This window comes from Thalassophryne amazonica, chromosome 5, assembly GCF_902500255.1.
Source record: "Thalassophryne amazonica chromosome 5, fThaAma1.1, whole genome shotgun sequence".
Classification (NCBI taxonomy): Eukaryota; Metazoa; Chordata; class Actinopteri; order Batrachoidiformes; family Batrachoididae; genus Thalassophryne; species Thalassophryne amazonica.
Window position 1 is genome coordinate 58,055,070 of NC_047107.1, and position 14,027 is coordinate 58,069,096.

Sequence of the window (14,027 nt, forward strand, 5' to 3'; positions counted from 1 at the left end):
TTGGCAGCAATTACAGCCTCAAGTCTTCTTGAATTTAATGCCAGAGTCTTTAGGCAGTTTTGCCCATTCCTCTTTGCAGCACCACTGAAGCTCCATCGGGTTGGACGGAGAGTGTCATGCACAGACATTTTCAGATCTCTCCGGAGATGTTCAATCAGATTCAGGTCTGGGCTCTGGCTGGGCCACTCAAGGACATCACAGAGTTGTCCTGAAGCCACTCCTTTGATATCTTGGCTGTGTGCGTGGGGTCATTGTCCTGCTGAAAGATGAACTGTCACCCCAGTCTGAGGTCAAGAGCGCTCTGGAGCAGGTTTTCATCCAGGATGTCTCTGTACATTGCTGCATTCATCTTTCCCTCAATCCTGACTAGTCTCCCAGTTTCTGCCGCTGAAAAACATCTCCACAGCATGATGCTGCCACCACCATGCTTCACTGCAGGGATGCTGCCTGGTTTTCTCTAAACATGATGCCTGGTATTCACATCAAAGAGTTCAATCTTTGTCTCATCAGGCCAGAGAATTTTGTTTATCATGGTCTGAGAGTCCTTCAGGTGCCTTTTGGCAAACTCCAGGCAGGCTACCATGTGTCTTTTACTAAGGAGCGGCTTCTGTCTACCGTACAGGCCTGATTGGTGGATTGCTGCAGAGATGGTTGTTCTTCTAGAAGGTTCTCCTCTCTTCAAAGGAATGCTGGAGCTCTGACAGAGTGACCATCAGGTTCTTGGTCACCTCCCAGACTAAGGGCCTTGTCCCCCAATCGCTCAGTTTAGATGGGTGGCCAGCTCTAGGAAGAGTCCTGGTGGACCTGAACTTCTTCCATTTACAGATGATGGATGCTCATTGGGACCTTCAAAGCAGTAGAAATGTTCTGTACCCTTCCTCAAATTTGTGCCTCAAGACAACTACCTGGAGGTCTACAGATAATTCCTTTGACTTCATGTTTGGTTTGTGCTCTGACTTGCACTGTCAACTTTGGGACCTTATATATAGACAGGTGTGTGCCTTTCCAAATCATGTCCAATCAATTGAAGCTACCCCATGTGGACTCCAATTAAGATGTAGAAACATTTCAAGGATGACCAGTGGAAACAGGAGGCACTTGAGCTCAATTTTGAGCTTCATGGGAAAGACTGTGAATACTTATGGACATGTGATTTATTAGTTTTTATATTTTTATAAATTTGCAGAAATCTAAAAACTTTTCACATTGTCATTATGGGGTATTGCATGCAAAAATTTGAGGAAAACAAATAATTTAATTAATTTTGTATTAAGACTAACATAAAATGTGGAAAAAGTGAAGCGCTGTGAATACTTTTTGGATGTAAAATGCAGTGATACCTGTCTTGATCTTCAACAAAGCAAGGTTTGTAATGTGGAAAAATCCATCTTTTGTAAGAAGGAACATGAAGTACATTCCTGCAACAAAGAAGTATTTTAAAGTATTAAGTAAAGTATATTTTATTGTATGTTAAAGTATATTAAGTAAATTTACTATTACTGTATCTATAATAATATTATAGCTTTCATTCTCATTTTACCTGAAGATGTTGTGTCCTCCTCCATGATAAGATAGCAATACGTTTTCATATTTCCAACAGACGGTCTTTGTACTAAAGCCTGCAAGCCCAGATAATTAAACGAAACACACCATTATTGCTCAGGCTTAATAAAAACACACTTATCTGCAAGGCTATGACTAATGCCATCATTTCCAGATGAGTACTGTTATTCCATATTATGTTGTGATGTAGGCGCTGTAGATTTACAAGAAAATAACACTGCTGAAAATACCCGGGTGAGAAGGATTCTCTTGTGTGGAACATAGATCAAGTGAAGGTTTCCATTTCTTTCACAGACCACCAAAAACTGTCCTTCCAGGCATACGTCAATGGCATCCACATTTGTTTCTGAAACATAAATCTTGGCATTAGTGTACATGTTTTTACTGTAATGTCATACTGGACTAATAATAAGAGCATGACAAAAGGTGTACCCATGTCCCCAGACTTTATGACCAAGACTTTCAAAAAGTCACATTTTCTACCCTTACACTACTGCAAAGCCTACTGAAGGCATACACACGACAACCATCTATGTTCTAAATCCACTTATTGCAGTTAAAGGTTACGGGGTGAGAGGCAGGGACACCCTGCTGAGACCAACAGTCAACACAGGACCAAACACATATAAACATATCCACACTCCCACTCAAACATATGGACAATAATTCCCCTACCCTGCATGTCTTTGGAAGTGGGATGAACCTGAAACACCCAGAGGGAACCCACACAAACATGGGGTGAACATGCTTCACATAGAAAGGACCAGGCAGGAAGAAATCCCACAACCTTCTTGCTGTGAAGCAACAGTGCTAACCACTACGCCATCATGCTACCTATATTTTTGTCATACAAATCTTATTTTCCTTGAATTACATTTTAACAACAGTCAGGTCATTTAAAGTTGGACAGTGACAACTTCTGTAATTTTGCCTCTTTACACCACCATAATGGAGTTGGAATAAAATAAAAGATGTGCTTGTAGTGTCAACTTTTACCTTAATTTCAGGTGGGTGGGTGGGATGGGGAAATAAAAATATTATCGGTAACTATTTAGAAATCACAGAAATTTTTATACACAGCTAAGAGCTCCTCCATTTTCTGAGGATGCAAGTACCATATTTTTGGGAGTTCACGTCACACTTTGTTTTTGTAGTTTGGGGAGTCCTGTGACTTACTCAGGTGCAATTTATATTCTGAAAAAATAAGTAATTATTATTAACAACAACAACAACAACTACAGAGCAAATACAGGGCTTGCCCAGGAATCAAAGCATTAAACAAAATAAAATGGTAAACGGACTGCAGTTATATAGCACTTTTACATCTGAATCAGAAACTCAAAGTGCTTTACAATGATGCCTCACATTCACACAGACACACTCACACATCGAAGTCAGGGTGCTGCCATGCAAGGTGCTCACTACACACCAGGAGCAACAAGAGGATTACGGTCCTTGCCTAAGGGTCCTTAGTGATTTTCCAGGCAGGCTGTGATTTGAACTGAGTATCCTCTGGTCTCAAGCCCAATGCTTAACCACTAGAGCATCACCTCCCCATGAAGGTGATATAAACTTCAATAATAGCAAGTCCCTTTGGCTTCTCCCTTGGGGTCGCCACAGCAGATCCGAGGTGGACCTGCATGTTGATTTGACACAAGTTTTACGTTGGATGCCTTTCATGATGCAACTCCACATTACATAGAGAATGGGCAGTGTTAGCCTTGAACCAGCAAACGTATCCACTGTAAACAAGTGAACAATTTTTGTTACAACTACTGAGGGGTTATGAGTTGATCACTGACAAACAAAATAAAACTGTAGGTCTGTGAGCAAGTTCACAAAACAGTACACCCCCCCACCCACACACACACACACAAAACCGCTCTGCTATACTGTTTGTCAAAGTGCAAACTTGGCAATCTCTGTAAAGAAATGGTAAATGGACTGCATTTATATAGCGCTTTTTCATCTGCATCAGACGCTCACAGCACTTTACAATGATGCCTCACATTCACCCCGATGTCAGGGTGCTGTCATACAAGGTACTGAAGCCTATTCCAGCAGTAAAAGGGTGGGAGGCAGGTTACACCCTGGACAGGACACCAGTCTATCACAGGGCCACATATAGACAGACAAACATTCACAACTGCATGCACACTACAGTCAAATTAACATGCGTTTTGCATGTGGAAAGAAGCCGGAATATCCGGAGAGAACCCATGTGAACATGGGGAAAACATGCAAACTCTACACAGAAAGGCCTTAGGTGGGAAGCGATCCCACACCCTTCATGCTGTGAAGCAACGGTGCTAACCACTAAGCCACCGTGCTGCCTACTTTGAAATTTTTTTTTTTTTTAATCTTTTAAAATACCGTAGAAAGAAGCAAGGACCATCCATTAACTTTCCAAACGAGACCCAGGCATTATGGGGCAAACTTTACATGTTCTGCCATGGTTTACATTATCTTGCAGTAGAGCCCGCGTTTTCTCAGCCTTGGTAGAAAATTTTTAACACTCCCTGCGAAGTGGGATGTACACACAGCAAGTCATATCAGCCTCATCTGATATTTTGACATTTTATGTAATTTTTAGGGATAGAGAAGGGCCTAAAGGAGGGAGAGATGGCTGATCATAATAAAGTGATCCCATAGCAGGAATAAACCCCATGTGGATCTGCGTGTTGATTTAGTTTAAGTTTTACACCAGACGCCTTTCTTGACGCAAGTCCACATTACATGGAGAAATGTGGCAGGGGTGGGGTTTGATAGCGATCATAATAAAGTGATCCCATAGCAGTCATAAACTATATCGGCCACATCCAGATTACCAATCCATATGCTCTGCACATTACAGCACAGGTAAATTAAAATTATTTATCTGGTTTTCCATGTGAGCATTCCTGGAGTCTATTTAAAGCAAGTTTCTCATTGTATCAGGTAACTGAGGAGTTTAGTAGTGTAATCATATGGCATAATCTGCTCAAAATTAAATGCTACATGAAAAAATAAATTTAAAAAAATCCCACAGTGGATCTCCGGTTCTCACAAAGCACAGGTGTTACAGTGTTTGCTGTTGTTTACCTCCTTTTTAATATGGCACCGGCTTGTGACACAAGGCCATCCTTCTCTATATTTGTGCCTTTTTTTAGATCATATAAAATTATGCCATCTGGCAGATTAAGAGAAGACCCAGGACACGCTGGAGGGACTACATCTCTCGGCTGGCTTGGGAACACCTTGGGGTTCCCCCGGAGGAGCTGGGGGAGGTGTGTGTGGATCTGCTTGAGCTGCTGCCCTGTGACCCAACTCCAGATAAAGCAGAAGAAAATGGATGGATGGATGTTTTATGGTACCACTGACAATGCATAAAAACCTGTGACAAAGGGTTAGAGAGGTATACAACTTCATTTTAATGAATCACAACCTCCCCAAAAAGTGGAGAACACAGCCTTAAAAATAAACTAAATGAAGCTGAAAAACTGAACAGAAATTACATGCATTTACCAAAGTGAAGTAGTAAGAGGACAGTCTGATAGCTCTGGTCAAACAGGATGACTGTCTTGTCAACAGCAACAATGCTCCAGTTTTCACCACTACAGGAGGAGATTTGGGGATCAGTCTGCACCTGCAAGAACATTTACACCCATGTATCATTTTAAAGATTTCAAAGGGGGTGGGGGAACTTTTCCTATCTACACCCTAGATCTCATCTGGTGGAGATAATGAGTGTTCTCACCCCACTGCGAACTTGCCCCAGGTCACCCCAGTCCAGGTGAAGTCACCCCACTTTTTTCAGTGATGTCACCCCATTCCAGCTATCCATGCTTATTTTTTTTTTTAAATAATTAAGAATGATGAGTTTAAAGTTAGGGACCTGCCAGTGTTATGTATAGAACTGGGGAGTGCTCCCTGCTTCTCAACAATTGTATTCCCTTACCTTAAAACATCTCACTAACAAAACTTGGGTAAGAACAGTGTATTATGCCACTGGAATGTATAAATAACTTACTACATGAACATATCAGAATTGAAATATTGTGTTAGTGGGGTGACTTCACTATGAACCCCGGTGGATGAGAACATGATGAACAGCAGGATGTATTTATAGATGTTGGTTTTGATTACCTGCTGTGTGGAGGAGATTTTGACCAGAGTGCCCACTTGATATAATCCGCTTCTCCGAGCCTCCCCCGACAGTCCGCCGATACCAACACTGGTCGTGTCGTCGTTGGTCACAAGTTCAACGTCGCTCCACATCGTCAATTCGTACGACTCTCGGTCGTTTAGCCACGAAAATCCCTGTACGATTTAAAAAAAAAAAAAAAAAAAAAAAACTTGAAATGCGAAAAGTTAGCAAGCTAACTACATCGCTTTAAAGTTACATAAATGTTGTGCTGTTGACACCGTGGAGCCGGGAACCACGAAATGAACCGTTTAAAAACCGTCCAGTACCAGTGAGTTAATTCAGTCGGACAGTAAAAAAAAAGTTACTTGCCGATACACAGAAATGAGAAAAACAAAACCGGAACCAACGTAAGAATTTGGCGGGTTACAGCTGCATCCTGTCCGGTCTCCGCCTCTTCCACCAGGGCGGAAAAGTAGAGTCCCTTTATTCAGAGAGTAGTAACAACTGAGAACATGGCGCCATTTTGGGGTCAATTGTGCTTAACTATTGAATGAACCGTTTATGTTTTCAACGTTTTTTTAATCAGTTAACCACATACAGCAGCACATCCAGGTACAGGTACTAACAAGATAAATATAAAAATAGTTAGGCTATCAAATTTACATACATTTATAATTCATGATGATTCATTTAATTAATTTAAAGCCTGATTTATGCTTCTGCAACTCTGTACATCTTGAACCCCTTGTTGTGTCTATTTGTGCATCCAAATGCACAGCAACTCGGCATTTTCAGGGAATAAATCGATAAAATAGATGGATTTGCATGCAAACAGATTAACAGCGAACGCTAGTTTAGCACCAAGAAGGCACCGTGACCGTTCCGGCTCGTCATGTCGCTACTCTCTGAATAAAGGGACTCTACGGAAAAGTAATGTGACTACGGAAAAGGAGGCGCATCTGCGCTTTGTTCGGGCTGTCTGCGCATGCGTAAAAACGGAAAGTTTGTTCTGTGCTGAGTTTACCCTTTCTATCCAGGGTTTTCATGTATCCCATAATCCCTTGCGCCCCAATGAGTCATAGAGAATCCACATGATGACAATTGAAAATGAATATTATACTACAAAAATGTATTTTTTTATGCTTTTCATCGCATTAATAAGAGACTACATGCATGATACCCTGAAAACCTGCTAAAACAATTAGAACAAATAATCAGTGTCTGCTACATTTAATCTGCGTGGAATTTAATAAACGCAAACTGAATTTCATACATATTATATATATTAATCTGGAACAAAGAGGACAAACAGTGTTGTAAAAAACAATAAGATGTTAAAGAGCAAACTTCACTTTCCCCCAGAACGACATGATCAGAAAGTGAGCGTAGCTCACAGCAGCTCCACTCTGCATCCTATTCATAGCAGCCCTCACTTCATCCTTAGTTATCCCTTGTACTTCCTGATTTACTCTCTCCACATCATCCAGCCTTTTCTCTCTCTCATTTTCTTCATTCATCAGCTCCTAAAAATATTCCCTCCACCTTCTTAACACAGTGACTCGTGTTAGGGAGCCTTTAAGGTACAGTGACACGAGCATAACTTTGAGTCACGCACTAGCATGACCTGTGTTGTGCTGGAGAGTAAACTCTTCTTTAACGGGTGCAGACAGGATGTGAGAGGGGCGCCGGTGCATGCTGTTGTGCACAGAGAATTTTGAAATGTTCAAAAAAATCTTTCATGCACAAATGTCGTGCTACGTGGTGCGATCGGCTCGCCAACACGATGTGCAGCTCAAGTGGTGTAAAGAAGTGAACAGAGCGAGTGGTGATGTCAGCGGATTGCATCAGAGTGCAGCTTGTCTGAACAATTCTAACAAGATGTTAAATCTGCTACAAAACATACTTTAACAACTGCACACAAGAAGGAAAGAACACACAACTGTTTTACCAAGCCATGACAATGTAAACATGACAAATAATTACCTTTTTAGACGGCTGAAAATGCTTTATCCAGCTTGTTAGGCATGTGCGTGATTCAGGAAGCAATTAGAGATGTTTTCACCAGCCAATTTGCAAAGAAAATGATGAATCACCACAAAATAATTATTTTATATACACAGCGTCCAGCACAGAGCGCACCCGGTAGAACAAAGAACAGCGTCCAGCTGGGAACACAGCGGGTGGGATCATCACGACAACATGCGTGCTAGTGCGTGAATCAATATGCTCATGTCACTGCACCTTTAGGCTGCTTTGCAGTGAAACTTTTTAAAATATGCACAGCACATTTTAAAAAGTTTCACTGCAAAGCAACCTTAGGAACAATTAGGCACCATTAAAAAAAGTTATCATCCTTGACATCAGAAAAAAGTTATGAGGGATTTTTTTTCTCTTAGAAACAGAGAACAAACAATACAGTAAAAATTTAAAGCTGAGAAATTCTAAATGTAATATGAATTGACATAAGTTTATGGCACTCAGTTCATGTCATTCTGGAATATTTGCAGCCCTGGTTCTTCGTTCCTGAAGCTTGCGGTGATCAGCAAGATATATATATATATATATATATATATATATATATATATATATATATATATATATATATATATATATATATATATTGAACACAATAAAACAATACAGAAAAAAATATACAGCTTCTTAGGAAATGGGACACCGAGCCCTGACACCCCCTTCCTCGGGAATGGTTTGTGCCAACACTGCACACTCAACCACCCCCATTTTCTGAATGGTTTGTGCCGAAACGAAGTTTCACCCCCAAAATGGTAGCGCTCGTCGTTGAGATTCACGAACTCGAAACATTTGATTCCGTGAGCTGGTATTGTGTCTGTGGTTAAACCTTTATCAAGCTATGTCAGCTAGATTGAACACAGTGGTGTATATCCAGTGTTTAGAATAAATAGCTATTTTTACCACGGTGTTTCTGATTCGATACAGTGTCGAGCTTTGTGATTCGAGCATAGCATCGCTATCCAAACCAAATCTCGTTCAAGATACGACACAACTGTTAGCAGGTAGCCACTTCACCTCGACTTTGCACAGTAAAGAGGCGTATTACGTGTCGAGTTTTGTCGAGATCATGTCTGTAAGTACCATTAAATTGTTCTAATTAAAAATACGCAGGAATGTGATCGCATCTAAGTGGGATTATTGTCAGTTCATGGTTAGATTTTGAAATCGGCGTTCTTAAAAATGGCGGATGGGTTAGATAGCGCTAGCTTAACTGCTCTACTGTCGGTGCTGTTGTTTGAAGACAAACATTGCAGGATCTAGAAAAAATTGTGTGATTATACAGTAGCATCTGGTTGGTGATATTTATGTGTTTATATTAACTGTAGCTTCGGGGTGGGGGAGGGGAGCAGGCGTTATCAAGTGGCTAGTTAGCGTTACCACAATTATAATGCTACTAATAATAAAGATTTTGCGTTTAGCTGGCTGGCTCTATATCATGTACATAATGATTAAGGTTAACGCTTAAAGAAATAAAATAAATAGAATAAAGTGTGTGTGTGTGGGGGGGGGGGGGGCGTGAACCTGTATCAGCCAAAATATATCTGTTCCTATGCTTGTAGGCATGTACCCTCTAAAATAAAAGGCAGTGAATGAGTAGGTGTATGAATGAATCAGTCCATCTCCTCTAGTGTTAGAACAAAAGTGTTATAATCTTGCAATTCCACAAATTAAAAAAAACTCATGGGGATAGACCCTTTTAAATCAGGTTAACTTTTATGCTCAAATTTAGTTGAAAAGACAGTGGGTAAACGAACGTAGCTGTATTCATATTCTCGCAGTCGGACATCCGGGAACTTCCTAGACAGAAGCGAGCTGCCATCTTAGTTTGGGGAAATTGAGCAACATCGGTAACATTGAAAGCAGCACGAAAATGGCCAAAGGTTGTTGTGTTCCGGGTTGTACAGCCAACCAAGAGTTATCCCGAACGGCAGTTCTATATTATGCCATTTGAGAAATGCAGGCGTGAGAAATGGCTCACTGCAATCAACAGCGCCGCTGTAAACACCGATGGGAGTATCAACAAAAAGAAACGGTGGAGTCCCAAGTCTGGTTCTGCTATCTGTGTTCTGCCCATTTCATCTCAGAAGTACTTTTTGTGTTAATATTTATGAATTGAGTCACATTTTTCAACAGTTTGAAAATTCTGATAAAGCGCCAGCTACAGAAACAAAGCTGGATGATGGTTAAATGATGTCTCTGAAAGTCAGCGCAAGTCCAGATTTCTTGTTTTGTTTTGGCTTCGGTGTCCATCATTAGTGCTGTGTGACCGGGGCTTATATATATATATATATATATATATATATATATATATATATATATATATATATATATATATATAAGGTCTGTGATTAAAAAAAAGCAGTCCTTTTTATTATTTTTTTTCAAAAAATAAATGGATTTGATTCATATGTTTTTACGTCAGACAAGCTTGAACCCTCGTGTGTATGCGTGTCTGAAATTCAGCTGGTTTTCGGTGTAAAGTTTAACGACTGATGAGAGATTGTGGAGTTTCTTTCGCTTTAAGCACAGCCCACAAAGCGGATCGGCGCAGTGCGGTCGGAGGTGGCGTCCGTCTGGCTGTTTCAAGCTGAAAACATCCTAATTTAAAGCTCTGTTCACCCAGGACGTCGTCAGAGAACAGAGAAGTTTCAGAAGAGGCCGGCATGAGGAGTTTATGCGGACTGTTAAAGGACATTTTGTAATAAAAGAACGTACGGACAAATTTGCCGAGTCGGGTCCGTGACGACGCCCCAAATCCGTTCGCGCCGCCACAGGAAAAACACCTCCGTCTTGAAAACCATTTGTAAAATTCAGGCGGCTTTTGATGGCTTTTAACAAGTGAGTATCTGAGAAATTGTTTAACAGCTGGGCATGTTCCAACTTGTCCGTTAAGGTTTCCAACGGAGGTGTTTTTCCTGTCGCGACCCCCACGGTCGGGTCCGGCCCGACATGCGAATCTGCCCGCACGTTCTTTCATTACAAAATCTCCTTTAACGGTGGAATGTCTGGATAAACTCCTGATCCCGAATTCTTCTGAAAGTTCTCTGTTATCTCACGACGTCTTGGGTCCACAGAGCCTGAAATTAGGAAGCTTTCAGCTTGAAACAGCGAGACGCCGCCGCCTCGGAGTGCAGATCGCCGTCAGGCACCGTGGGCCGTCCTTACGGCGACAGTAAAACTCCAAAATCTCTCATCAGCCGTTAAAATTTTCACAGAAAACCAGCTGAATTTATCAAATGGTGTCCACTCAGTTGTGCCTTACAGTTTTTGAAAAAATTTTTATCAAACAAAGCCGCAGTCTCTGAGCCATTCCTAAACAATGAAAAAATCGACGAGAGGGTGGGCCACTCCTCACTCAAAGACTGCCCACAGGCGAATGACATAACCGACAGGCGTGAAAAAACTCTCGCATGCCCACGAGGGTTCAAGCATGTCTGACGTAATCACACGTGATTCAAATCCATATAGTTTTTGAAAACAATAATAAGGTCCGTTACTTTTCTCACAGACCTCGTGTGTATGTATATATATATATATATATATATATATATATATATATATATATATATATATATATATATATATATATATATAAGAATACTCATGAGGGTCGTCTAACCAGTCGTCTGCAATAATGTTATACGGGTATTTTTGGATTCCTACCAACTCCAGCTTCTTTCTGTATCGATTCCGTGCCTTCGGTGGCAGATTCTCTTCATAGTGATAGGCAATTCCAGCAAAAAGGTAACATGGCAGGTGAAATTTCAAAATGTAAATATCACATCAAATACCACTTGGTTATGTCCTTTGGGTACTCAAGTACAAGAAACATGAGGATTTCTACCATTTAAGCCGGCCTTAGGTTTTTGGCTGCACATCTCATTTCTGCCCCAACAAAACAGCAAGTTTCAAGCCCAAAACACAGTTTTTCTTTATTGTATCACACAAGTCTTGAGCTTAATACACAATTTATACCTATTTTCTGTTAGTATTCTTAGAATATTGAGAACAACATATTCATTTCAAAAGTAAGCCTTGTGTTTTTAGCCTGGGCGACGAAAATGAGGTAGTCCTCCTACAGGCATTGACATTAAGCTTTTTAGTGTACTTGTCCATAGGACATGTAACTGGCGGTTTACTTGTCCTATAGGAAAAGCTGGTTGTCCGGTCAAGCGATCACTGCAGGTGCGAGCTGCGTGAAGCGTGCCGAAGGCATGCGATACATACGCCAATGGCGTGTGTCACCTAGGGGTGTCTGGAGGCATGATACTGTGGAAGTCCTGAAATTACACTTTTTCATAAATTGCTTCTCTCCCGTGTGGGTGGTAAAATTTAATTTCCAAAAAACAAATTTCATTACATATTGCATGCATAGCCTCTTGCCTTTTAATCTATTAACCAAGACATAGCTCATAATGTTTCTCTCCTGCGATTGTTCATAATTGGGGAAAAAATTAAAATAATTGGTAAATGCCAATATGCATCTGCTTCTCTCCTGTGTGTTTTCTGAGTATGTTTTTTGATAAAGCAAATCAAATTCTTTTATTTCAACATTTAAAAATGACTTACTGGTCCGCAATTGAAGGAAAATCCCAACAGACATGGCAGTATATAGTGTTGTCCTCTTCCTTGTGCCCCAGCCACGGATAATCCTGTGTCCAGCGACTCACAAACTTCCTCTCTCTTCCTTTCTCTTTATACCTCTTCTTTGAAGGTTCTACACTTGCAGGGGTTGATGCTTTGCATTTGACTGGTGTTTTCCCTGGTATCTGGCCCGGTTTCAGAGGTTTTAGAAAAGACATTCTGTTCAATATATTCTTCAAAAGGCGTGTTAATCAATGCGATGTTTGTTATCTAATGTTTCCCACCACAACATCTTGCAAGAAGATGCTACGAACGCACACTCCATACAGTGGTCTTGTGCACACATGATGCAGGGGTCTCCCCAGACATTTTTAGTATAGCGGTGCTGTTGGCAATTATCGCCCGAGGCAGCACGTGTTGCGAGTCACTTTAACTGGTTTTAGATGCATTGAAAGCAAGAATAATAGACAAAAAAATTACACTTATGTTGTAATATCAAAATTCTTTTTTTTTTGTATTTTTCTCTCTATGTTAAGAAAATAAATGACATTGAAAAGTTTAAAAACACATTAGGGTCATTCCATATGAAGTCATCCAAAATAAGGGGAAGTCCCAGTTTTATAGTTTTAGAATTGCCTGGTTTTGATATATTTTGTAGCTCATGTTAAGAGAAGAAGAATGGTCTTGGCGGCAGCTCAATATCTTGTTTCGTTTAGATTCTATGGGGGTTTGAAAAAGGGGGCGTGTCCGTGTTAACCCTCTGTGTTCCGTTTGTGACATGTTTACTTGGCCGTAAATCAAAAACTAGAAAATATATTAACTTTATATTTTCAGGATTTGTTTATTCTGTCTTAAAGTTTATGTAAAATGTACAGTTGAAGAAATTAACCCCCTGGGGGCCACGCCATTAATTACCAAAAAATGGAATTTGAAAAAAATGTTCCAAAAGTGTGCTGACTTTGATGTACATTTAACCATATTTGCCTTGTCATGTAAAAAATGCTGTTTGGCATGTTGGTAGTACTAATGTTAGGCTTCCTTGGGATGCAAAGAATATCACCCCAATGTTCTCAGATTTTGCCCCAAATTAACCCTTGTCTGGCTATTTTTACCAAATATGTTCCTTTGGCGCCCCCTTTTGGGCATGTGGGCATCTTTTGATTTTTGTTTTGTTGGTCTCAAATGAAAGGTCTAAATTGGAACTTCAAGTTAAACCAGGTACCAACATCTAACAAAGAGGCCTGATGGGAAAACAAGTGCCCTCTTTATTGATAATTTTCAGTTTTCAGCTTAATCAAAATGTACATAAATGTACAGGAAATATATGACAGTCTATACAATAGCCATTCTATCACTTGTGACAGGGATCATTCTAAAGTGTTTTTAAGAATAATCCCTGTCACAAGCAAACCTATGCAAGGTGAGTCTGAAGTCAACATTAAGGAAAAATTTTATTCATATGATTAATAACCACCTTTGCATGAATTTAAGTTAGTCCATGCATGGGCATAGCTTATGTACAGCTAGCAACACGTTAGTTACTGTGCTTTGTTTATTCAGTGATACAGACATTGTTTATAATGTAGCAATGTACGTATGTATACATGCTGGATGGATTTCAGAATGGCTATTGTATAGACTGTCATATATTTCCTGTACATTTATGTACATTTTGATTAAGCTGAAAACTGAAGATTACCAATAAAGAGGGCACTTGTTT

General features: G+C 40.3%; 2 protein-coding genes across 3 annotated transcripts in view; one reads left to right on the top strand and one right to left on the bottom strand.

Annotated features, from left to right (window-relative positions):
- kntc1 (kinetochore associated 1) overlaps positions 1 to 5,869 on the bottom strand; it is a 98,375-nt gene extending 92,506 nt beyond the window's left edge. The window contains 5 exon segments of the mRNA XM_034170370.1: positions 1,341 to 1,418; positions 1,541 to 1,619; positions 1,794 to 1,909; positions 5,068 to 5,188; positions 5,689 to 5,869. Coding sequence (XP_034026261.1) covers positions 1,341 to 1,418; positions 1,541 to 1,619; positions 1,794 to 1,909; positions 5,068 to 5,188; positions 5,689 to 5,820 — 526 coding nt within the window. The 5' untranslated portion in view covers positions 5,821 to 5,869.
- A 2,678-nt stretch (positions 5,870 to 8,547) lies between these two features.
- The window catches only part of rsrc2 (arginine/serine-rich coiled-coil 2), a 32,251-nt gene continuing 26,771 nt past the window's right edge, over positions 8,548 to 14,027 (top strand). Inside the window, exon 1 of one of the 2 annotated variants that reach the window (XM_034170367.1) lies at positions 8,548 to 8,795. In XM_034170367.1, the coding sequence (XP_034026258.1) occupies positions 8,790 to 8,795 (6 nt within the window). In that variant the 5' untranslated portion in view covers positions 8,548 to 8,789. The remainder of the gene's footprint in view (positions 8,796 to 14,027) is intronic. The other variant, XM_034170366.1, reaches the window with a different exon arrangement.